The 26,114-nt window shown below is 29.9% G+C and overlaps 1 protein-coding gene across 3 annotated transcripts in view; it reads left to right on the forward strand.

Moving 5' to 3' along the window:
* The window catches only part of LOC118198749 (uncharacterized), an 85,438-nt gene extending 61,033 nt beyond the window's left edge, over nucleotides 1-24,405 (forward strand). For 2 of the 3 annotated variants that reach the window (XM_085822841.1, XM_035370507.2), the window contains 2 exons: nucleotides 5,199-5,255; nucleotides 10,882-24,405. In XM_085822841.1, the coding sequence (XP_085678967.1) occupies nucleotides 5,199-5,255; nucleotides 10,882-11,147 (323 nt within the window). In that variant the 3' untranslated portion in view covers nucleotides 11,148-24,405. The remainder of the gene's footprint in view (nucleotides 1-5,198; nucleotides 5,256-10,881) is intronic. The other variant, XM_035370514.2, reaches the window with a different exon arrangement.
* Nucleotides 24,406-26,114: the final 1,709 nt, after the last annotated feature.

A 26,114-nucleotide genomic window follows, 5' to 3' on the forward strand; every position in this document is an offset into this window, starting at 1 on the left:
AGAGAAGGTGTGGTTGTGGAACCCACACCTTCTCTCCTTTGTTGTCCGATTCGACGAAAAGGAGTCAGGCCTAAATTACTGTCACCTTCGGATGGTCCATATACAGTGCTGAACAGACTGAATGACGTCATGGTTCAGATCCGTAAGTCTTCGAACTCTAAACCTAAAGTCGTTCATTACAACAGGTTAGCTCATTACTATGGCCATAATGTAAATAATTGTAAACAGTGTAAGACCATGGTCCTTTTTGTTTCTAAATGTGTATTTTGTATTTGATTTGCATTTGATTTGTTTTATTTATTGCATTTATTGTTCATGTTGTTTATTATTGTAATGTAATGCTTATTATTGCATTTATGCCACAGTTGTAAGTTTGGCTTTCTGTCTAGGGATTGTACTGCCCGGGATGTGCAGTCCTTGGGAAGGGAGCAGTGTTGCGGTTTTAGTATTTAAATAGCTTATGTTAGTTGAATTGTAAATTAAATGGTTTTATTTCCTGCACAGTGCAGCGCGTGATGAATATTAAAGGAAAGCTAAGCCGGAAAATTAAAAATACAAGAGCATGTGCATTTAACATTTAATAAGTATCTCTTTCGAGAAAGTTCCAGAAAGATCTCACGCACAATTTAAAAATCTTATAAAAAGGAGAAAAATCTCTCAATTCAGTTAGTCAGTTAGTTAGTTGGTTTGTTGTTGTTTTAAAAGTTTGTTTAGAAAACTGCTCTTGTTGATTGTAGTGAATTCGTGGATTAGCTTTCTTTAGCTGTTTTGAATTAAGTTCTCTTGAACGTTTGAGTAATGAAAATGTAACTACTGTGAGATATTGTAATACTGAAAGAATATCTGAGGAAATGTTTTGTTGTGATAGTAATAAATTTTGTCCATTTTTCATTGACTTGTGCATTCAATTCAAACGAACCCGTACGCACACAACAATATGTTTAGCACGCTTGTTTTTTCTTCCAAAATTGATAATCTCAATTGTATTAAACAAAATTGAATATGGAATAGTTTTTAATCTCTTTAAACGTGTTTTTCCAACAAAAAAAAAAAAAAAAAAAAAAAAAAGCACATAAGCAATTTTTATTTCAACAGTTTAAGTAGTTGCACTTGTTTTGGCTTGTTCTTGTGGCAGCTGTTGTTAAAATTAATTTAATAGTTCTCAAAATGTGTAGTTTCTGTTTTACCTCTCTATACTATTTAAATTGGCAAATATTGAAAACATATGAATAAATTAACAGCAAACGTAATGTTTAAATGCCTTCAAAATAAGGACAAACTATGCAGACAAGTAGATTTTAGATAATGGTAGTTTTCTGCATTAATGTTTTTAAAATTCTTCTACTTTTAATGAAATTTCATCAGACATTCCTGACTGAAAGGTTCATACTTCTTTACTAATAGCTGCCACATAGAGTACAAGAATTGCTATTTATATTTCTAGTCTAATAATGCTAAAACAAATGTTTATGATGTAAATTGGTCTTATAGCTTTTCAAAATATTCTCCATGAAGATCAATACATATTTGCGTGCATTTGAACCAATTTTCAAAGCACTTTTTCCGCTCCTATTGAGATAACTCCAAAACATGCGTTTTGAGTGCATCAACTGCTTCTTTGGATGCGGCAAATCGTGAACCACATAATTTATTTTTGATATGCCAGGGGGCGGGTTAGTCATTTCTTGTCAAATCAAGGTTATACGGCAGGTGTCCCAATAATTCCTTTGTTTGAGCCGATGGGCGAGAGCTCCTATTGTCTTGACGAAGAAGGATTCGCCTCTTCTGCTTTTTTCTAATTTCTCCGGTGACATCTGGCAAACAAATGGTTGTGTACGATTCAGAATTGATCGACTTGCATTGCTCTAATGCCACTGTTGCTACGTGACGGGTAATGCCGAAGAAACAGGCAGTCATTTGCTTTGATGTGTTTTTTTCATGAATAACTTTCGTTGGATTTTGCTCATCTTGGACAACCCGTATAGTCCACTGCTGTTTTGTTTCAGGCTCATATGGATAGATCCATGATTTGTCATTTGTGTAGAGGTTACGCACAGCCTTTGATGCACCTTGAATGTATTTTTCCAACATTTCCTTGCACCAATCGACATAAGCTTTCTTTTGAGTGTTTCTCAGATCATGTGGGAGCAAATCTTTTTTATGGCCAAATGTTTTTATGTAATATCTTATTGATGCTTGTCATACCCAAAGGTGCCTCAATCTCATGGTATGTAACATGACAATCTTGTTTTATCAGCTCACACACAGTATCGATATTTTCTGCCACAATCGATTTTTGACGACATCATGGAATTCGTCTAACGTCGACCCCCAATTCAATTTGTTGTACCAGTTTTTTTATAGTGCTGTTGGATGGTGTTTTATTACTGTATAAAGAATTAAGTTCATCAAAACACTCTTTGTCTTGATAATCCCTGTCAAATGGGGGGGGGGGACTCACAAAAATGTTCTTTAGTCAATTCCATTTTTTCGTTTTTCAGTTTGCTGTAAACAACACAAATTACACCAAAATGGCAAAACATTCTGAAGAAGTTATGGTTAAAAAATATCAAACTTTCGATTGGAATTGTTGGCAGTTGCGTAGCAACATTTACTGTTGCTAAAGCCAGAAATATAAATAGCAACCTTTATATTGGGAATTATTAGATTGAGCTTATATGATTGGAATTTGAAAGAAAGCAAACAACTGGGATTTCTTTATGCTGTCGTGTTGACATTCTTGAATTTAATACAGGAATTATGTGTAAACTGGAAGAACAGTATCAAAATTGTTGTCATCAGGATGTCACCGATGGTTCTTCTATATAGGTTCATGTCACTTGAGACATACTTTATTGAATATTCTTTTGCTTCAGTGTTAGAACGAGTTTCTTTCTGATATTAGAACGAGTTTCTTTGTTCTGATATAAAGCTCTTTAACCCTTTCGACCCAACTTTTGCATGATTAAAATTGAAAAACTATGAAAAGTAGTTCAATTTATGTTGATATACTAAAAGAAGTGCAATATGAGTTTAAAGTTTTAACTTTTCCCATTTCCTGGAAATCTTCTGGAACAGTATGTCCCAATCGCATTGCCAACTGGGACTATTTGTTCCAATCGTCTAGGATATTACCCTTTCTCAGAAAACAAAACTAAAATTTCTGGTAATATGAGGGTTGGAACTTTAATAGTGGCAACACAGCTGAAAAAAACGCTACGCAACAAAACCAAAGAATATTGCGTATACCACACGTAAACTACATACCTACCTTACCTCTCGGCAAAAAGACTCGTCTTGCCTACGTCACGCGCATGCGGAGTGACGTGAAGAACAGATCCTTGTATTAGCTCGCAGTCTAAAGTAAGTGTTGTCAGGATGTTTTCAAAACAAGAACAACGATGTTGGATAAAAATTGAATGTGCCAGAGGTCGTACAGCACGACAGTGTCATCAAGGGCTTCAAGAGGCTTGCGGGGAATCAGCATTGCCTTACAGAACCGTAGCAAGATGGGTGAAAGCATTCAATGAAGGACGCCAAAATGTGGCAGACATGCCGCGGCCAGGTCGTCCGAGTGTCAGTGATGCAGACGTGCAAGCTGTTCCCGCACTAATGGACAGTGATCGTCGCCAAACGATTCGTCAGCTGGCCGGACAAACAGGATTAGCGCATACGACTGTGCTGCACATTCTGAAGGAATGCCTGTCCATGAGAAAAAATGCTTCTCGATGGGTTCCACATCAATTGACGGAAATGCAGAAATGGCTACGATACAATGCTGCCCGAACCCACCTGGAGCGCTATGAGGGCGAAGGAGATGCTTTTTTACGCTGGATGAGACTTGGGCCCGATCGTACCAGTGAGAACTGAAACGCCATTCAAACGAATGGCGTCATCATGGGTCACCACGACGTTCGAAATTTCGTCAGAACCCCAGCAATGTAAAAGTTATGGTGATTCTCGTGTACGACTGTGATGGTGTCATCCTAACGCATACCGTTCCCCCACAGCAGACCGTCACTGCGCAGTATTACTGCTCATTTTTGGAGCACAATCTCCGACCAGCTTTGAGAAAAAAACGGCGACACTTTCTGCAGAACGCTCCTCTCATTTTGCATGACAACGCTCGGCCGCATGCAGCGCAAGCGGTGACTGATTTGTTTAAGTGATGGGACTGGGAAGTGCTTTACCATCCACCATACTCCCCAGATCTAAGCCCTTGTGACTATGACTTAATTCCTAAGATGAAGGAACCACTTCGTGGCACTTGCTTCCAAACTGTTCCTGAGATTCTTGCGGCAGTAGACCGGTCCATTCAAACTATCAACAAAAGAGGCACTGCTACAGGTCTTCCGCGACTTCCACATCGTTGGAAACGGATTGTACACAATGCTGGCCACTATATTGAAGGACTGTAAAACATGGTGACATGAATCACTTTTGTATTCCTTGTAAATAAATAGTTGCCACTATTAAAGTTCCAACCCTCGTATATAGTGTGAATATTACAAAATGTAAACTCTGCTACATGCACCAGTTCATATAGAACAAAAATTTTCGTGTATGTTTCATGAACATAATATATGTAGTAATCTGATCACTGATGGGAACATATTAACCCACTGTTCAATACGATTGAGATAATATATCCTATAAAAAGAATTTATTCAAAATGTCTTAAATCTGACATTAAAAAAGTTAAATTACTACTTAATAAGAACAATAAGAACTATTTCATACTAAGCATGACTTGATATAAAATTGTATTTACTGTAAAATTAAAAAAAATAGACGAAATTTAAGTAATCAGTGTGCTCAAAAACATAAGTGCGCCATTTGCAATTTAAAAGTGTTGCCAGGTTTCTTTAGTCATATATTTGTTCCTTAATTCCTTAACACTGCAAATGAAAAAAACCCATTTACAAGTGGTCTTTATTTACCCAATAGGTGATGAAATCTAATCTCTGGGATGTATGTGCCTATTAGGACCGAAAGCATCATTTGTAAAATTCTTTCTATTTTAAAATATTGGCTCAAAGGAATTAAAAAAATAACTTTAAAAGTATTTTAACTCATGTTATATGACATGATTGAGATACATTGACATGGTTTAGAATGTTGCACGCATGTTAGTATTAATTTTTTTTTTTTTTTTTAATATCTAATGGAGCTATGTTAATTTTTTTGTATTTCATTAGGGGAAAGAGTGACAGGGCAGCCTAGAAGACGTGGGGGTGGCCATTTCAATTCAAAAAGTATGTTGTTTAAGAGTTATCAGAATGTAACCTTTTTAAACTGAAGGTTTATATTGTTTGAAGTTATTGCTGTTCTTTTAGATACACATTCGTATTGAATTATATTATATGTAATTGCTATGGAGTTAATGATGCTAATTTTTGTCTGTTTTTTTAATAAACTTTTTAGAGTGATTAAAGTATTAGTTTAAAGAAACAGAATACACAGTTGTCTTACTAGTTCTTTGTATTATTGATCATTAGACTGTTCATTAGAAACAAATTCTTAATTTTTCGGCATGTCCTTAAAATATTTGATTTAACATTTCTTCTGCGATGTAAAACTGTCGACAAGTGTAGATTCTTGTTATCATCACTAATTATTAATTAAAAAAAATTAATGTATTTATATAGATATTTAATGTTGTTTTCTTACAAATATCAGGTATTTAAAATTTTAATCTTTACAAATCTCTATCAGATTTTAACTTACTTAAAATAATAATAGTCAATACTTTCTGATTACCCGCACCCTACATAAAAAAATCGCGAAATGGTGTTCATGAAACAAAGCAGTATGTTGCCAAAATAGTTATGTAGCAACCCACAATGTTGGAAAAAGGTATTTCTGTGGCAACCCAGGTATGCCTGTGAGTATTTAATGGAATCACTTTATTTAGACCATGGCTGTTTTCTTTTAACCAAACGGTAACATTAAATGATTAAAAAAAAAAAAAAGAGCACTCAAGTCTGTTTTTGTGCAGTGGATAGGGACGGCATAAAAGAAAATGCATAAAAACACACAAAACTTCACGAGTAACTATAAAAAATAGTTTCCGCAACACAATTAAAAAGTATGTTTTTTATGCGATGAATAGGGGTTGCATAAAAAAAGGTCTCGCATAGAAAATAACTCGAAACCTTACGAAATAACTAGGGATTGCTTTTTTAAACGAAATCAAGACACGAGGCTGGATAGTTACTTGGAATCTCTACAGACCTTGTAGAATCTGATTTAGAAAGTACATATGCGAACATTTAAAAATATTTTATTTACATATGTACTTGTTTTACAGATACAAAACTTTGCAAAATGTATAATTATCCTTTGTAGTCTGACTATATGTGAAGTTTCTGATTCCAAATCGACTCTTTCCTTTGGTAGATAGCATCCAAGGTTTTGCCATAATCATAATAAACTAAACCAATTTCAAAAGCAGTTCGGTAAAAATTACATCATTCATGTTTTGGAAATATATCGATAGTCCAAAGGTAAACTTTATTTCTTTAAAGTATTGGAGACTATTCCAATTACTACTTTAAAAATTCTTTATTTGTATGTTTTTAAAAATCACACATATTAATACTACTAAAATATTATTGTACAGTTTTTTAATATTTCGCACTTAGCTTTGTAAATAAATAATTAGGGCAGTGGGAGGAAAGAGTAGGAAAAAGTGTTAAAATCAATGTACTATCAAGAAAGATTTATGTTTGATATTTACAGAAGAAATTTTATTTCTTTATCCCACTGAGTTTCAGAGATCAAAACTTGATCAAGACAAAGTCATACCTTCAAAAAAATTCCATTGCATTCTTTGAAAAAGTAAAGGCTGGATACAGGTATTGTGTATGTGTCTTTTAAATGTGTTCCTGCATACTCTTCTGATGTTCAACTGTGGCATTTAGTCATGCTTTTGGTCTCTTGAAAAGAGCTCTTTCTATATGCAGACCTATCATAATTTACGTAGACTCTGGAAAATAGTGGAAGAAGAAAACTGATCTATACCTTTGAAAATTTTACAGAAAGCCCTTCTATCATGAAAATTACTATGCGGATATATAATCGAGAAAAACTGTCACACCGAACATAAAAAAAATAATCATTACATTTTAAACATTAAACAGCCCCGAAATCATTCTAAAAATATGTAAACACTCTCTTTACAATCTCGGATCAAGTGGCGAAAGTAACCGACATTGCAGTTTTTGTCCTGTTATGTCTCTAAATGGCAATTTTTTTTATTTGTTACATTTATTCTTGACTTCTTTTTCTTTATAATTTATTTTAAATTTCTGTGGCATTAGTTTTGAAGTATTTGATGGTCTCAGTATTCTTCCTGAGTATTCGCCTTTTCTGTCTTTAAAGGGCTTTAAAAAAAAAAAAAAAAAAAAAAAAAATGCTGTATATTTGGAGGATTTTTTTAAATTATTATTTGATTAGTTAACTTTAAAAATATTTTGAAGATGCCTTATATTTGGAGATTTTTTTTTGATTATTTGTTTATTTATTTATTTTTTTTTTTAAGATCATGCAAAATATATTAGATTATTTACAACATATGTGACATTTCAGAGTGATTATTAACAGATAGATTCTATTTTTATTATATATGGAGTTTCTTAAATTAATGAACTTTACTAATTATCTTAAATTATTATACCTTATAAATTAAAATGAAGTATTATTGAGTTATTATATACAGTATGTATATCACCAATGTTTTTAATGCAAGTTATTTAAATAAGTTTGATTTTTTTTTAACAACAAGAAAAATAATCTTTTAAGCATTGGAAATTATTATTTTGCTATAATAATCCTATTGTTTACCAAAATTATTTTCTAAAATTATTGTATACATATTTAATGTTATTTTCTTACAAATATCAGGTATTTAAAATTTTAATCTTTACAAATCTGTAACAGATATTAACATACTAAAAATAATAATCATATATAGTTAACTTTGAAAATGAATACCCACGAATGCCATTTCCTAAGATAAAAACATTTCTGTTAGACCAAGACATCAAACTATCCAATAGTTGTCTTATACAGAAGCAAACGAAAAACTGATGCAAAACTTTTGAGTTGAAATATCTAAACTAAAAGTTAATGAAAAAACAGAAATACTTACTATTGGCAGAACTGAATAAATATGTTTTCACATACTTCCATGAACTACTTACTGTTGAAAGTGTATTTAATTATGTGGGTGATATTGTGACAGAATGTAAAATTTCGTGGAACATTGGAACCTAGATACTGTGAAATATTACATATTCTCTTTAAACTAAAATACATGTTAAATTTTTTCGAACAAAAATTCTCTCTCACTGCTCTTGATAAAAGTTTTAAGGATAATTTATTGAATAATTGAACAACCTAACAAAAGGCTTTACATTTCATGAACTGTTATTTTCCATCTACGAGTTTCTCATCGCTCACTCTTTTTTATTCACATGCCTCTGGTTCTAATATAATATCTGAAGGAAATAGGAAATTGTGTACATCAAAAAGGTTTTCATTTGCCGATCATTCTAAACTCTCTATTGTTAGCAAATGTTTTTCTTTGCTGATCATACTGAACTTTCAGTTGTTAAGCAAAGTATAAATTCAGCAATTCTGGATTTTAACCCCCTACCAGCCCCAAAAGAGCAAGCTAAAAGTAGAAATTATTTTAGTAACTTCGTAAAGGAATGTTGAGGAACATAAATTAAGATTTAATAAAATAAAAAACACACTCTTTGTTTCAGTAATAAAACTGCTTGAAAATGTGTGTGTATGTAAGTTGCGTTTGAAATTATGTCTTGTTTTCACTTCAATATTTTTATAGATATTTCAATAGAATTTTTGAAATCGGATCACAATTACCTCTGATAATGGTTAGGACAAAGGAATGGTATAAATTACTGAATATGACATTTAAAATTAAGAGTATCATATTTGATCAATTTAAAATTTGCTGTTTGTTAACTCATAAGTATTGAATGTTGTATATAGGCAACATTAGTAATGTTTGTTACAATTTACTTGTTTTTTGTATGTAAAAACATAATTTGTTGATTAATAAGTATTTGTTTTATATATAATTTTACTATTTGTTTAATATATGATTAAAGTAAATAAGTAAAAAACACAAATAGACCTTTAAAGGTTAAAATTGCTCTACTGTTGCTGCTAAGACTATTAAATTTTAATTTAATTATTCATTTAATATTAATGCGATTGCAATTTAAAATTTTCATTTAGTTTCTTTCCCGTAGTTTTATTTCAGTATTGTGAAGTACTAAATTTTAGTAAGTTTCATTTTACAATAAATGTTACCTCTTATTTCCTAGGGAATAATTGTAAATTAAAACTAATAATTATAATTTAAAGTGTATTTAATGACAAAGTAATTCTTATAAATTTGCATTTTATTTCATGACCAAATACATGAAATTCACTTTTTAGTTTCATGTTATAACATTCTAAAGTATATTAATTTTTAACATCTTTGTTGAGATAACACTAGAACTGAAGTTAAAAATTTTAGTCTGCTACTTGTATATCTCCTGTTTTTTATCTTTAGAAAGAGAAATATATAATAAGAGTTGTTTTATAAGAAACTAATAGTAAAGAAAATTTTAAAACATTTTTAGGATTAACTTTTGTATTATTAAATATTTTATCATTTTTTTAGATACTTGCACTTTGCATATGCTTTCTGAATTTAAATGATATTGCAAATTAATTTGCAGCAATAATTAATCTTATATTTGTATACAATGGAATTTTCATAGTTTAAAATTTAAATTAGCGTTATATAATAGAGAATATTTTTTAAATTTATATATATACATTCTTTTATTAACATAAATGATGCTATTCATGATAATGTATGAAGAAAAAAATTTGGTGCTCTCACATTATCTGTCCAACCCTCTCACAAAGTGCTAACTGTTGGTGACTAATTTTTACCAAATGAATGTATGAAAAACAGTAGCCATTTTAAAATGTGGCGGTATGTTTGAAAATTTCATAAAATGACAACAAATTAGCGAAATAGGTGGTGGTATTATTTGCTAGCATAATTGGCGATACAGAAATTTGCGTGGTGATTGTTGTTAGGGTTTAGGTGGATAATGTGATAATACTGGAAATTTTGGTAATTCTTCATTGACTTTTCTTTCCAAAAATAATGTAAGCAACGGAATCAAGAATCTTATCTAAATAGGCATGGCAGGGTCTAGTGAAATGTAAATTAAAATCTTTAAATAAAAATTAAGTTTTCCATAGTTATTCTTGGAGGAGGGGGAATTTATTATTTAGGATTCTGGGTAACATATGGGTTGAAAATTCCATTATGATTTTTTTGGGGGGGAGAGGGGGGAGGGAAGAAAATTTTGTTCTTCTTACCATGCAAACTCAATAAGTTTCCCAGCTTTATCTAAACTTTGATACAAGGATGATATTCCATTTTTTTGAAGCTGTATTTTTTTGTAAGCAAATATGGTGCAGCTGAAAATAACCTCGCTTAGCACTTTTAATTTTAAACAAAATTGTTTGAGTAATATGGCCTGTGAATGTGTATATATGTACACTTCCTAAAATATATCTACAGGATATCCTCTTGCCTTAGTGTTTTTTGTTCTTAACTAGTTAAAATAGATTGATTGATATATTTATTATTTATTAAATTATTCTTAAATTTTTAGATTTCATTAGTATCTACAGCATTTGTTAAAATATAGCTTCCTTTCAACATTTTAATATTGAGTGAAGTGCTTTATTTTGTGTTGTAGTAGATTTTTGTAAGTTTGCTGCATTGTTTTATTTCTGTATTAATTACATATTTTGTGTAACTGATTTTTTTTTTTTCAGTGGCTCAAGGTGCAGCTCGTCACAGTAGGGGCATGGGTCATCATGGCAGCACTTCAAGTCAGAATAACAATGGTCCTAATAATGCTTCTGCAAATGCAAATGCAATTAAGATGGAACCAGCAATGCCTGAACCAAACCCTAGCACTACTTCAAGCACAAGTTTAAGTTTTGCTCCTTCAACGTTAACTCCAACTATTAGCACTAGCCATTATAGAGCCTCTCCTTATAAGCCAGAATGGCCTAATCCTCCTTCTGGTGTTCATTAAATAATGACTTCTTTTCTTAATTTCTTAGTTATGTGTTACCATATTTTTAAAATAATCTCACTCACTAAAAGACTTATGTGCCAGTTGTACTTTTAAAAGAAAAGAACAAAGTTTTTTTTTTTTTTTTCCTGTTTCGTTTTCCTCCGAGGGACAGTAATACACATTACATAGTTAAACTTTTTGACTGATTAATATGAATTTTTTAAAATTCTTATGTAAAAAAAATTGCTTTTTATATGTTTTAAACTGGAAAAGAAATCATATTTGCTTGTATACTTTTTTGCAAAACATAAATAAATTTTTTAAAAGCAGAGTATTTCATAAATCCATTTCTTAGTAAAGTTTAGTTTTCACATGCATTTGATTATAAAAGCTCTCTCTAGTATTATCAGGCGGGAAGAGGAAATTTAAAATTAATGATGATATTTTATGAATTGTTTAGAATAGAACTACATGTGTGGAAAATCGAAAATTAAGCAGTTCCATTATTTGTTTTACCATTATTTTTTCATTAGTCAAGTTATAAGAACGTAGTTTTTCTTTCTTAATATAAATGTACCAAATGCTGTTATTGTAGTAGGCAACTTTTTGAATTCTAAGTTATAAATTGTGTTTTTCCATTACCATTTCCATTATTTTAATACTTGTGTTGACTAGCCCCAATATATATATTTATAGACTTCACATTACAACTGTTCTATGCAAAGTATCATTGTACATAATTCAATATATTTTGTTTTCACTAAAAAAAAGTTGCAGATTTTTCTTTCATTTGAAAAGTTAAGCCTGAATGGAAGAAAACGAAAATTAAATAAAAATATATTATTTATTTGAACGTAAAAGAATATATTCTGTTTGATGCATCAGTTTAAGTGGTTTTATTCTTACTTTTTCTTTATTATTCACTGAAAAATATTATGATTTCTGCAAAAAATTGTGTTGAATTTATGTGACCCGGAAAGACATTATTAGTATTTATTTTGTCTTTGTACAAAAGTGGTATCTTTTTAATTATTATTTCTTCCAAAAGTAGTTTAATTCTAATGAAGTTGCTGTCTGCTATTTTATTAAATATATGGTTTACTCAATTTTATTCTTGTAATAACAGTGCTATTTTTATTTGTGATTGTTGTAAAATTTCTTATTATTGAAATGTAGCATATTAGTGAAATTTTAATTGAGAGGTAGTTTTAACTAAAACATTGTTTTATGGAAATGGTTGTATTACATCAATTTTTCATCTGTATGCAGTCCGAATACAGTTAAGCAGTATTATGTATGAATTTGTATTGAATTGTAATATGTAATGATTGACATCTATTTTTTAGGCACAGAGTTTTTATATAAGATGTTTTCCCATGCAATACTTGATGACCGGACAAAAGCCCATTGGATGAAAGTGCATACGACAGAAAACCCAAATCGCTCTTAAGCCATAAAAATCAATTCAACAGCAGTATTACAAAATTATTTAAAAAGAGCATATCTTCAGAATTTCCAATACAGAGTCTCACACACTGAAGATAAAAATTGCCCCCACCCTCCATACATTGTTGCACCTTGAAGCCGTTTAGTTTGTTAATCAAAAGTTCCTAAACGTTTTACAAAATATGAAACAGATAATAAAACAAATTCCAAATTTGGGCTTCCAGATGCCCATATTCAGGTGGAGGATTACGTAATTCAAAATTGGATGGCGCTGTTTTATCACGATGCCAGAAAAATACATTTATGCAGATTCTTCATTATTTAAAAATATAATACTGGTGATAATATTTGGTGGCAACAATTTGAAAAGTGATATGCCGTTTATAGTGATTCAATGCAAAATGCCAAAACAAAATTAATAGCCCTTTGGGCTAAAAAAAAAACACTGTGATAATTGCCCATGTGACAAATACCCACACCGCTGAAAGCACACATTGATAAAAGCCCATACCGATGTATATGCTACATTGAAATTAATATTTTTTTGCATTTTGTTTCAGTTATATAGCAGATTCACGAAAAAAAGATAAAAGTAAATTAATAACATAATTGAACAATAAATTAAAGTAAAGGAATACATTTTATTTTTGGCTCCCGCTTAATTAAAACCTTATATGTATGTAGAAAAGAGAGTCAATCAAAATAAAATTAATATAATTAAAAACATATACAGTCAAAAGCCATTAATCCGGACTCGTCGGGACTTCGACGATTTCAGATTATCGATTTTTCCGGATTATAGATCATCAGTTTAAATCTCGTAAGATGGCATGCAGAAATTCTAAAATTAAAAATGTGAAACCGTAATTTATGAAATAAAGAACAATTATGATCTATAGGGTATCAAAAGTTACAAAAAAAAAAAAAAAAAAAAAAAAGCTTAATATTTATTTGTTTACTTTATTAAACATTTCTTTCAATGTAAGTTGTTTAAGTTGCTTCGTTTTATGTGATAATACTTTCTCTTTAATTCTATAAACAGACATAATTTCTTGTTCAGTTACAAAATTTCGCTGAAGTCCTGTAATTGCTGTGCTGAGAATACCGACTAACTTGTCAATCGAAATATTTTCGTTTCCACTAACCCTTTGATGGTTATGGAAATGAGCAGTTTCCGTTTACTTAATTCGCGCAGCATTAGGAGTAAACAATAGTCGAGAGTGGCAGCTGTTTTCCCCCGCCGTTCTTCCGAAAATGTCACCTTTCTCTGGCGATGCCATAGATAGCTCGCCTCGCGCATTTTAAAAATTTCTTAAAGTATTTGTAGTACATAAATAACAGTTTTTACGTACTTTAAAATAATTAGTAAACAGTAAATTATAAATGATTATAACCAATTATATAGATAATAATAGTTAATTATAAATATAAGACAAATATTAAATTGAAAGGACTAAATAAATACAACTAATGTAAAACTTTATGAAGCACAGTATAAATACAGTAATTACCTAAAAATCTTTTTATGTGTGATATACTTTAAAACATGGAATTGCACATAATGGGGCATTACAGTCTTTGCAATACGTACGTGTTTCACGGCGAATTCTTTTTCCATTAGCATCATTTTTGCTGCAACATACCACACATCGTCTAGTAGGTTCTTTCTAATAGAGAATTTCAGAAATATTTGTCACGCAAGCTTTCATGCCTACATCACCAGTAAAACTAAATCGGCTAGGAGCGTGAGAACTTGAATCAATTATACACCACTGACGAACACTCGAAAAATCTTCCTCATCGCTTGAATCGTGTTCTGAGCTTGAAATACTGTGAACAAAGTCTTCATCAGATTCAAAACTTGATAAGCTTTCTGTATCACAATCATAATCATCATCATACCTATCTAACTTTCGCTTTTGAGCCATTTTACTGTACAAACACCCTAAAAACCGCGCCAAAATACGTATAAAATGAACAAGGTAAAAAAAAAAAAAAAATCCACCTTCATTATGCAAAGAAATTCATGGAACTCGTACTGCCATCTGTAGACAGTAAAACTAACTAAATTTCGTGAGTAGCATTCGTTTGAAACACAATCAGTGCAGAATAATAATGGCGAACGAAGTCAGCACGCATTGGGGAAAAATTTCACTACGCGAGTAGTGCTCGTTACTAACCATTTCGGTCAAAATCTTGCTCCCGAGCAGAACTCGTTTGCGCGCATTATGAAGCACGATTCGATTGCGAGCTGAACTCGTTCATAACCATCAAAGGGTTAATCTCTCTGTCACCTTCTTCAAGTCTTTATCCATTTTTTGCAGCAATTCCACTTTTTGTTTGATGGTCATCGAAACATACTTTCGTTTTGTAGATCCTTTGGGAGCTCTAGCATCGGAAATTCTATTTGACATAATCGAAAGTTCAAGTTTACTTTTATAAAATTGCTCTTACAGTCTACAAAAAATAATAAGCGGGATCCAATTCGAAGATTAAGGAACAACGCAATCATCAACATTAACTGAGATAATTAGATAATTTTAGCTTATACCCTCCGTTATACATAAAACATGCATGCGAAAACGTATTCTGCTAGGAGCGCACACGCATATGCGGAGTCGTAAAGGTCTTACGCGCATGCGTAAACGCCTATGCGCATGTGTCAACGCGGCTAATGCGCAGAAAGTTTTTAGCTTTGAGGTCTGGATTATAGATCATTCCAGATTATGGTTGTCTGACTTAACGACTTTTGACTGTATAACACTTTTCTAAATATTGTCTTGTTTCAACTTGTAAAGAAAGGAAGGTGACGAAAATAATTTTAAAATTGTTAGAGAAAAGACTAACTTTTCTTTAGAAAACTTGGAATTCGAAAAATTGCTGTGGGTGTTTGTTGCATGGACAATTATCACAGTTTTTTTTTTTTTTACTTCCTTGTATGAAGTAAAGAATTCCGGGTACCATAGTTCAACAAAAATATCCATTTTGACCCCTGACGTCTGTATGTAAGGTCAGAATAAAGGACTCTTTTTTTTTTTTTCCCCCGAAATAAATTACAAAACTGATTTAAAATGGATTCAGAAGAGATTTTTCCATAGTGTCTGTACGTACGTACGTATGTATCTTACATAACTGAAAAAGAGTAGCCTCAGAACGTTGAAATTTTGTATGTGGGACTGCTATAAACATGTAGATGTGCACCTCCCTTTTTGGTTGCAAATGGCTGCGCCAAAAGTATATATATAAAGTAAGAAATTTAGAACTAATTTTTCACAAAGACCAAAAATTGAAATTCCTAATTAATAAATTTCAAATAGTCTTATAAATGCAGCAAAAAATTTAAACCAAAACTTTTTGAATAAGCAAAACCCATTTATTCTATTGTGGTTGATGCAATGTCAACAAGGTAGATTTAATTCAATTCAATAAGTTTAAACGAAATGCAGGAAAAACTGCATATAATTTAATATTCCTTATAAGGAAGTCGTGGTGTTCATCATCAGTTTTTTTTTTGGGGGGGGGTGCCTTTTTATCACATGCAGTTTCGTTCAGTGGGCTTGTGGGAACTATAATACATGCACTGTAACACTATTGTAATTTATCTTAATATTTTCTGAATTTTCAGATGTATTTTCCAAATTATGTGTTTTAAATTATTTTTTGAATAGCTGCCAACTGTCACAATTTTTTTATACCACATTTCCGGGTCTCTAGGAAGATTACCATAGCCTTAATTTTTTATTTTTTTTATTTTTAATCTTTAAAAAAAGGGTTTTCAGCAGTAAATGAAATTTATTGAATTAGTGAAACCTAAGTATGTCAAATGTCATTCCCCAACCCCTAGTAATTTTCACCATATGTTTTATTAAAATTTATTTGATCTGAATTGTTTAAATCTAGTGTAGATATTTGTTTAACTTCATATGAAGCTTCAAATTTAATTCCCCCCCCCCCAATTCCAGAAAGCATTTTAGGGTTGTGTAGGCAGAAGGGGGGAATTTATTTTACTTAGTATTCTGAACTATAAATATGTTTTTTAAATTTGATAGTAGATATTTTAATGCAGTGGAAAATAATTCCAATTTAAATGCATATTGATTATACTATATTTTAGGTATCAGTGACTGAAATGAATTATAACATTTCACTATATTATATTAATTTTTTTTACTATTTAATAACTATAAAATTACTTGATTTGCATGAAAGCTAGTTTTGAATTTTTTTTTTTTTTTTTTCTGTAAGAAAATTTCTGCATTTATTGTATTTTAATTGCATACATTTATTCAATCATAAATTTTTCAGTATGATCATTTGAAATTAATATTAGAGCTGTTGTAATTCTTCTCATTTGATGGTAAGATTTATGCATTAGTAAATTATTTTTAATAGAAGCTAAATATTATATTAAATATGTACACATAAAATTCAAATAAAACATATGAATTAGAGGGGGGGGGCAGGGAGTTTGAGCTAACGAAGGAAGAAATAGGTTTCAGCCAACATTTAGAATATGGTACATACTGCATTATCTTATAAATAAAATGTTTTGCAGATCATCCACAAATCAAGTGAAAATATATTAACTAGGTAAAATTGTAAGTAATACTATTCCTATCTAACATCTTTGTAACACTTTTTTATATGTTTGCAATGTAAAGTTAAAAATTCTGTTATTCATGTTGTTTAGCAGTATTTGCCAGTTGATCAGCAGTCTAAAATAATGAAAGTAATAGGTAAAAGGAAATGAGTAAAATTAAACTTAATTTTTCACATATTCTGTTTATATTCTAACGAAGTATTTATATCAGATAAATAGCAGCACTGATTTAAACCAATTAATATATCCTTTTGTGCATATAGTCTCATCTGAAGAATGTAAAAATCTGTTTTCATTAATCAATACATTTTGGTAGTGCATAAAATGTTTGAGCTCAGTTTTCAGGTTACATCCATTGATATTTCAGCTATCAGTTTTAATGATATTCAAAGTTTGATAGCGATACACTGGTATCCTAAAAAACAAAAGTATGTTTATTTTTTTGAAGAGAAAAATTTCCTGTACTGTATCCTCAAAAATGCTTTCCAAAGACATTTTTGTTGTATTTTCAGTATTATTTTATTTACCACTTAATTGTTTTGCTCGAATGGCCGTTTGGGTGCCTCAAAAAAAGGCCATTTTTTATTTGCCTGTACACCACTTGGGCAGTGATTTTCCCACTTTTTCACATTTATTACTTTGCAGTGTTTTTAATAGAAGTCTCTAGTAGTACTGGTGAGACTGGATTGTAAAATCAGTTCAAGTATAGGTTTTACCGCTTTTCATTAGGTGAAGAAATTCAATGAGTTTGTTTGCACGTGTTCTGTGTATTAGGCATTGCGAATACCATTACTTCCCAATTTTGTCATGAAATAAAAGAACGATGGGTGACAGTGAATGGCCCATAACAAAATATAATTCTAGTATTGGATCAGATTGCGAATCTGAATTCTCTATAAATGATTCTGGTAGTCCTGAAAGTTCTTTATCGGAATTCTCTAGTGATGATGAGGAAACCGAAAATTCAGATGATCTAATTCAGGTTCAAAACTTCTAATCCTCCTCCACCACCGCTGCGATTTTCTTTTGCAGCGAATTCACTTCTTTCATATTTATCTCCTGTAAAATGTTCTTTCGAGTTCTGCAGTTTTATGAGAAAAAAAGCCAACTTTTAAGTAAAAATGCATTTAATTTCATTGTAATTAAAAATATCTTAAATTAATAAATGCAATACTTGTAACATTTTTTACTACTGATTTGAATTCGTATAATCAATTAGAATAAAAAATTGTTTATAAAAAATCTGCTTAATTTTGGTCAGAGTATTACAGGAAATGAAACAGCTAAGTAGTTAAAACTATTCACCATATCTTTTATGGAAATTTTATTTAACTGCTGTTTTTTACTAATTTTGAATGAACATTATTTAATTTAATATGATAAATATGATGTAGTATATACTGAATAGCCTAAAGAAGTTTTATTCATTTGTTTTGCAGTTCAGTATAATTGCTTGTTTCTAACAGAAAATAGCTAACATGCCACTAGAAAAAAATAAAATAAATAAATGTTAATAATATATACATGGATGTATATATTATTAATATTTATTTATTTATTTATTTTTTCCAATGGCATGTAGTAGCTGTTATAGCCATTGGCCGCTACTAAGTGCTAGAAATGGTGGTCACTTTATTGTTGAGAGGAGTTTCCATCCATGCCTTCTCTGGGATTTGAACTGGGGCCTTTTGGTATGACAGCCAGAGTCACTAAACGCTTTTCCATTTGGGTGTTTATTATTAATATTATTAGTTTGAGTTGGATTGGAATTTAATTATAGAAAATATAGTTTGCGGGGTTGTTTAATTTCGGAATTAAATTTTTTTTATATTGTGGAAATAGCTGTATTTCAGTTGAGTAAGAAAAACACAGTGATTTATAAAATAAGTACAGAATGCTATAAAGCAAAAAATTATTTGATGTTATGATATGTAAAATTATTAGATTTTAATTGCCATAACTAGAAAGATGGTGATGAATAATGCAGTTGAAATAACTAACAATTGGCGATGTACAAAATTAAGATGTAGCTTTTAATACTAGAGGGAAGCATTTCTGTATTACTTCATCATATTTGGTTAGAACTATGCAATGCTGAGTTTTTTTGTTTTTTTCTGAATTGCAGAACATTCAAGAGTCACAAACAAAAACTCATTTGTAGTGGTGTTAAATTTAAATGTGCTAAATGGATTTATATATTTCTAGAATGTCCCCCAAAAAATGTCCAAATGTCTGTTTTATTTATTTTATGAATGTGGAATTTTGAATTAACTTTATCTCAAATATCTACTTAATTTATGTTCATATATTTACGTTGTTAACAGTATAGTAATCTTCATAAAATGCTTCAGGTACTAACATTATTCACTGATTTGTTAAATATGTGGAGAGCTAAGCATTTAAAAAAGTTCATCTTTAATTTCATTTGTGTGAAAAGCCATACCGTGCTTTATCTTCCTTATTGATATTTCATATGCTGAAAAATTGTTCAAGCAAATCAAGCTCTTGTGCTAATATTTCTAGTATTTTGCATAAGTTTTCTTTCTGTTTATAATAAGTACATTACAAAGTCTGTAATCCGGACGTCCATTATCCGGAATGATTTATAATCTGGATCTCAAAGGCCGCAAACTTTTTTTATATGCTTTATGCATGCACGTAAAGAATGCGCTTGCATACATTACACATGCGCACGTTGTATGCATGTAAAAATGTGCACTCATACATTACGCATGCGCGTGTTGAAGAAATGTTTAATAAAGTAAACAAATAAATATTAAGCTTTTTTTGTTGTAAAATTTGATACCCTTTAGATTATAATTGCTCTTTATTTCATAAATTACGGTTTCATATTTTTAATTGTATAATTTCTGCATTCCATCTTACCAGATTTAAATTGATGATCTATAATCCAGAATCAAAGTTCTGATGAGTCCGGATTACGGACTTTGTACTGTATATGTAATTGAACATGCTAGTATTTATCTTCTAATTGCTATAATTCATAAGTAGAATTTTTTTAAAACATATACTTTAAAATTCCCCCCTTAAGTTTTTAATATTAAAAAAAAGACTAATTTTTTTAAAGATATAATGAATGAATTTAATTTTTATGCTACTAATTATTATTAAAAATTATTGATTTTCAGAAATTAAGCAATGTCTGTTTACTGTACATATTATATAACCTAGATTTTTCTGAGAAAATTTGTATTTTTAGAAATCTTCAGATAAATATTTTGCACTTTTTCACCCCTTTTCCCTTAAAAATTTTACTTATGTCGTACATTTTGCAACACTAGAAGGGTGTTTTTATTTTCATGTGTATATTTTGTATGATCTAAGTTTTCAGAACTTAGTTCTTAAAAGAATTTACTTAGTTACTTAGAAAGTTCTTAAGATATTTACGCCATTCCAGCAAATTAACACATTCTAATAACATCTTTATATTTCTCTGAAGTATTTTCTTTTATTTTGATGGCAGCTTTTTTTATAAGTACACCTTTAACAATGTTAAAAGAATCAATTTTTAGAATTTAATTTTATAGAATAGAATAGTTTATTCTGAAAAAATTGATATCATTCTTTTATTTCTCCGAGAATTATTTTTCATATAATAAAAAGGAAATGTGAATTTCACTGTATAGTTTCTGATTTGAATATCCTGCATCAGCTGCCACTGCAGTTTGTTTATGCTTTGAAATTATAGTTTTGCGTGCAAAGCCTTTTTTTTTTTAAAACCTAATTAAAAATAAATTTAAAGATGTGCTGAAACCCAATCTACTTGCCCAGCAAAATCTTATGATTTAATCTTATGATGTAAGCTAGCATCTTAAGCAAAGTAAAAAATGTTGCAAGTGAAGAAGTTGTAGTATTTAATGATAAAAGTATAGAAAGACTGCAAATCATTCAAAATTTGGATTTCTTCTTCAAAAGCAGCAAAATAATGTGATGTATGAGTAATCAGAGCTAGAAAGAATTATTAATTTGGCTGTTAGGAGGAGCAGGCTTTTACACTATACTTCAAAATTAGAAACAATAGAAGAGTTATATATAAAAGTGAAAAATTTTAAATCATTATAAAAATATTTCTCTGAAAATTATTTATATATTATTATTATTAAAAATTTCTATGAAAGTTATTTTTTTATATTAAATTTCACATGATTTAATTTGAGAACTTTCTCACAGGCATTATGTACCACTAAGTTTTGGTGCATTATTATTAATGTGAATACTCTGTGTTTTCTGTTTGTGAGTACAATAGGTCTTAAATAAACATTTAATAATTTTTGTTGTTTGGTAGTAGATTTTGAATTCAGCCCCCTAAATATCATCAGATCATTATCTCACAGAGAAAGTCATTTCATTGCTATTGAATTGAAATTATAATTATTTGAAGATATAAAAATTTAAATAACTTTTTCTAAAAAATTTTTTTTTAGACTTGTGTGCTTGATATCTAGCAAACGAGCAAGATACAACTTTAAAAGTGATAGTACAAATAGAGATCAAGGCCATAATTTAAATATTAAAATGAAAAATTTATTTTTGTATGTTATGTTGCCCCCCCCCCCAAAATTACATTAGAAGAATTTTTTTTAATTATGTCTTAATTATTAAGAAATTTGAAAACTAATTAAAAAGCTATAGTTCAAAGAAATAATTTGTAGGGATTTATATTTATTTTAACTAATAATTTAAAGTTTTATTTGAAACTTTCCTATAAGCCTTCACTCCCTTAATTGTCAGTGCCAGAATAGTTAAATGTTGTAGAGCGCATGAACGAATGTAAATTTTCTATTTTGAAGGAAGTAGTTAAAAGCCGAGTTTCGGTAGGGAAAAGAAAGAAGTTAGACTCTAGAGTTATATATAAAAGTGAAAAATTTTAAATCATTATAAAAATATTTCTCTGAAAATTATTTATATATTATTATTATTAAAAATTTCTATGAAAGTTATTTTTTTATATTAAATTTCACATGATTTAATTTGAGAACTTTCTCACAGGCATTATGTACCACTAAGTTTTGGTGCATTATTATTAATGTGAATACTCTGTGTTTTCTGTTTGTGAGTACAATAGGTCTTAAATAAACATTTAATAATTTTTGTTGTTTGGTAGTAGATTTTGAATTCAGCCCCCTAAATATCATCAGATCATTATCTCACAGAGAAAGTCATTTCATTGCTATTGAATTGAAATTATAATTATTTGAAGATATAAAAATTTAAATAACTTTTTCTAAAAAAATTTTTTTAGACTTGTGTGCTTGATATCTAGCAAACGAGCAAGATACAACTTTGAAAGTGATAGTACAAATAGAGATCAAGGCCATAATTTAAATATTAAAATGAAAAATTTATTTTTGTATGTTATGTTGCCCCCCCCCCCCCAAAAACTACATTAGAAGAATTTTTTAAAATTAAGTCTTAATTATTAAGAAATTTGAAAACTAATTAAAAAGCTATAGTTCAAAGAAATAATTTGTAGGGATTTATATTTATTTTAACTAATAATTTAAAGTTTTATTTGAAACTTTCCTATAAGCCTTCATTCCCTTAATTGTCAGTGTCAGAATAGTTAAATGTTGTAGAGCGCATAAACGAATGTAAATTTTCTATTTTGAAGGAAGTAGTTAAAAGCCGAGTTTCGGTAGGGAAAAGAAAGAAGTTAGACTCTAGCTGCCGTAGGTATGTTTGCTTATTGCTGGTTCAAGGGACTTAATTGCATTGCTTTGCTGCTACTAGTTTAGAAGCAGGTTGAAATCATGTGATCTTGCTGAGCCCTGTAGGCTAGTTTTATTACTTGTTAATATTTCAGCTTTTGGTTTCAATTATCTGATTTTCAGTTACCGCCCAAATAAAGGCGAAGTTTGTTAGTGTTAAGTTGACACATTGAAAATTTTAAAGAGTTAATAACGGGTGCGTGAACCCTTCTCCTGTAACTCCAGTATACAGATAGAAGTTAACCCACCTGGCCTCTATAAATTAAAAGAAATTAAAGCATTTAATTTGCCATTAAACATTTGCAGATCATGTTAAATTTATATATCTTTTGCACAGTGAAATAGTATTATTTGAGATGTGCACGGTTGAGAAAATATTTTTGTAAATTATTATTTATGTACTGTTCTGATACCCCCCTTAAATATCATCTTAATTAAATAATGAATTTATTTCATGTATTTTGAAAAACATTTTGCTAAAAAAATTAGTTTGCTGTGGCAGTTTCCATGAAGTGAAATCTTTTCTACTTAAAATAAAATTGCTAAAAATTAGTGAGAGGGACTGCTAACATAATGAAAAGTAAGTTGCATGCTGTATTTTCTCAGATGCCATTAGCTGATCATATGTTTTGTTGGATAAATATCACAACTCATGAGAAAATTATTTGAATTGGCAGTCAGAACAACAGGTTCAATCCTTCTAGTGTTAAAATATAAATTAAAAAAGGAAATTATAACTTTTTTTTCATTTGGTTTTAATTGTTTTAGTACATTTTAAATACAGTGCATTGGACAGTTACATATAAGATGTAAATATTAGAACTGTAAATTTGTCTGTTTTAAATCTTGTACTTAATTCAAAGATTTTTGTGATTAAAACAATTTCATTATATCTTACATTGAACCTTTTTATTTTCCTTTTTTAATTTTGTATGTATATTAGTAATGTTTTCTGTAATTAATGCAAAATTTTTTTCAGAAAGGAACATTTTATTAAGCATTTGAAATAAAAATTTGATTTTGTGTATTTGTTTTATGACGTATGTGGTTTTAGATACTTTAGTTTTTTGTATACATGACATGATTTAAATTTCGTACTGTTCTTGTGCCAATATTTTATTTTCCATTGTAAATACATACATTTATATATACTCTGTATTTAGATGTTTGCTGTAAAATATGCAAGCAAAAGTGTATGCTTTGTTGTGTGAAACTGATAACTTTTTTTTTCTTTCTTATGGGTAGTTTTAATGTGCCATTTATTATCTAGGAAGAGAGATTTCTCTGTAGCCTAATATTTTTGTAATAAGGTAGGACAGTATTGATTCAAAGCGAAACAGATCTCTTAGCAAGGAATAATGAATTATATGGTGATATCTTTTTCACTGTTGTTTTAATTTGTGCTAATTTTTTTTGTGTATTCTCAAATCCTATGTATTCAAATATGATTATTCTCATTTATTACCATTTTAGATTTCATAATTAAATGAAAATGGGAAAATTGTTTGTTTTATTTTTCTTGTTGCACTAACAAACCAACTCAGCATTTGTCTTTTTTGAGGTAACAAGTTCTAATAATTTTCCATACAACCTCCCATCTTTTTTTAAAGGATAGAATATGGCTGTGGAGTGCCAAACCAATATACCAATATGATTCAGGGTGGTGCACATGAGGAAATATTTGAAACACTTTGATTCCCTCAGTAATACATGCAGAATTAAGGCACAGAGGACAAGATTTCACGTTTAGGGTTTATTATATACAGTCAAAAGTCGTTAATTTGGACACCCATAATCCGGAATAATCTATAATCCGGACATCAAAGCTAAAAACTTTCTGCGCATGCGCGTAAGACATCTATTTCAGTTAATGTTGCAGATTGCGTTGTTCCTTAATCTTCGAATTGGATCCGGCTTATTATTTTTTGCAGACTGTTAGAGCAATTTTATAAATGTAAGCTTGAACTTCCGATTATGTCAAATAGAATTTCCGATAATATATTCACTAATATGTAAAGGATCTACAAAGCGAAATTATGTTTCGAAGTCCATTAAACAGAAAGTGGAATTGCTGCAAAAAATGGATAAAGGCATCCTTTGATTATCTAATCATTCCGAAATATGTTTATCAATTTTACGCTGCTCTGCGGGCGGAGGGAAACGACACGGCGCACAATGAATTGGAAGTTGATCTGTCAGCCCTATCCTTATCTTCAAGGCAGATGTTTTGATGATGTTTTTATTTTATTTGGCTTATAATTCTTTACTAAATGTAGTATTTCATCTCAATGTACTCCGTCTTTGATATGATTTAAATCAAGTTCCTCGTCATTATAATTCGCTTCCGATAGTGAAGAAAGTGACTCGGAGGTTATTGAAATCGAAAAAATTTCGATTGACAAATTAGTCAGTATTCTCGACACAGCAATTATAGGACTTGAACAGCGGAACTTTGTAACTAAACAAGAAATTATGTCTATTTAATAGAATAAGAGAAAGTATTATCACATGAAATGAGGCAAATTAAACAACTTACATTGAAAGAAATGTTTAATAAAGTAAACAAATAAATATTTAGCTTTTTCTTTTTGTAAATTTTGATACCCTTTAGATCATAATTGCTCTTTATTTCATAAATTACGGTTTCATATTTTTAATTTTATAATTTCTGCATGCCATCTTACCAGATTTAAACTGATGATCTATAATCCGCAATCGCCGAAGTCCCGACGAGTCCAGATTAACGACTTTTGACTGTATTAATTATGCATAGTTTAGATATTTATTGATAAGAAAAAACAACATAAAATATAACTAATCATTCCACATGAATTAAAATTATGCATATATTATGTATTGTGTTCCTTTAAATTAAAATTTTAATGTGGACCTTGTACCTGCACCACTATAAATATCGCAATATCAGGTATATAATTTACGACTTTCAGTTTGATATATGATTCTGAAATCCAGTTATTAAGCAACTTCTTTGTAGACTCAAAATATTTTTCACATGGAGAAAGGATTTGTTTACACAAGACATTTGGTACAAAAAGTGGAAAGCACAGCGCATGCAATTTTACTTCAAACAATTAAAACCTCTCTGGCACTGACATCCAGCTGTAGATTTATATTCCAGATTTTTTTTGTAATTCCATAATTTTGAAATTGTTTGTTCAATAAGTTCCATCCACTCGAAAATGGAGAAAC

The sequence above is a fragment of the Stegodyphus dumicola genome, chromosome 1 (assembly GCF_044657685.1).
Source record: "Stegodyphus dumicola isolate Sdum_Otavi_A_Nest chromosome 1, ASM4465768v1".
NCBI lineage: Eukaryota > Metazoa > Arthropoda > Arachnida > Araneae > Eresidae > Stegodyphus > Stegodyphus dumicola.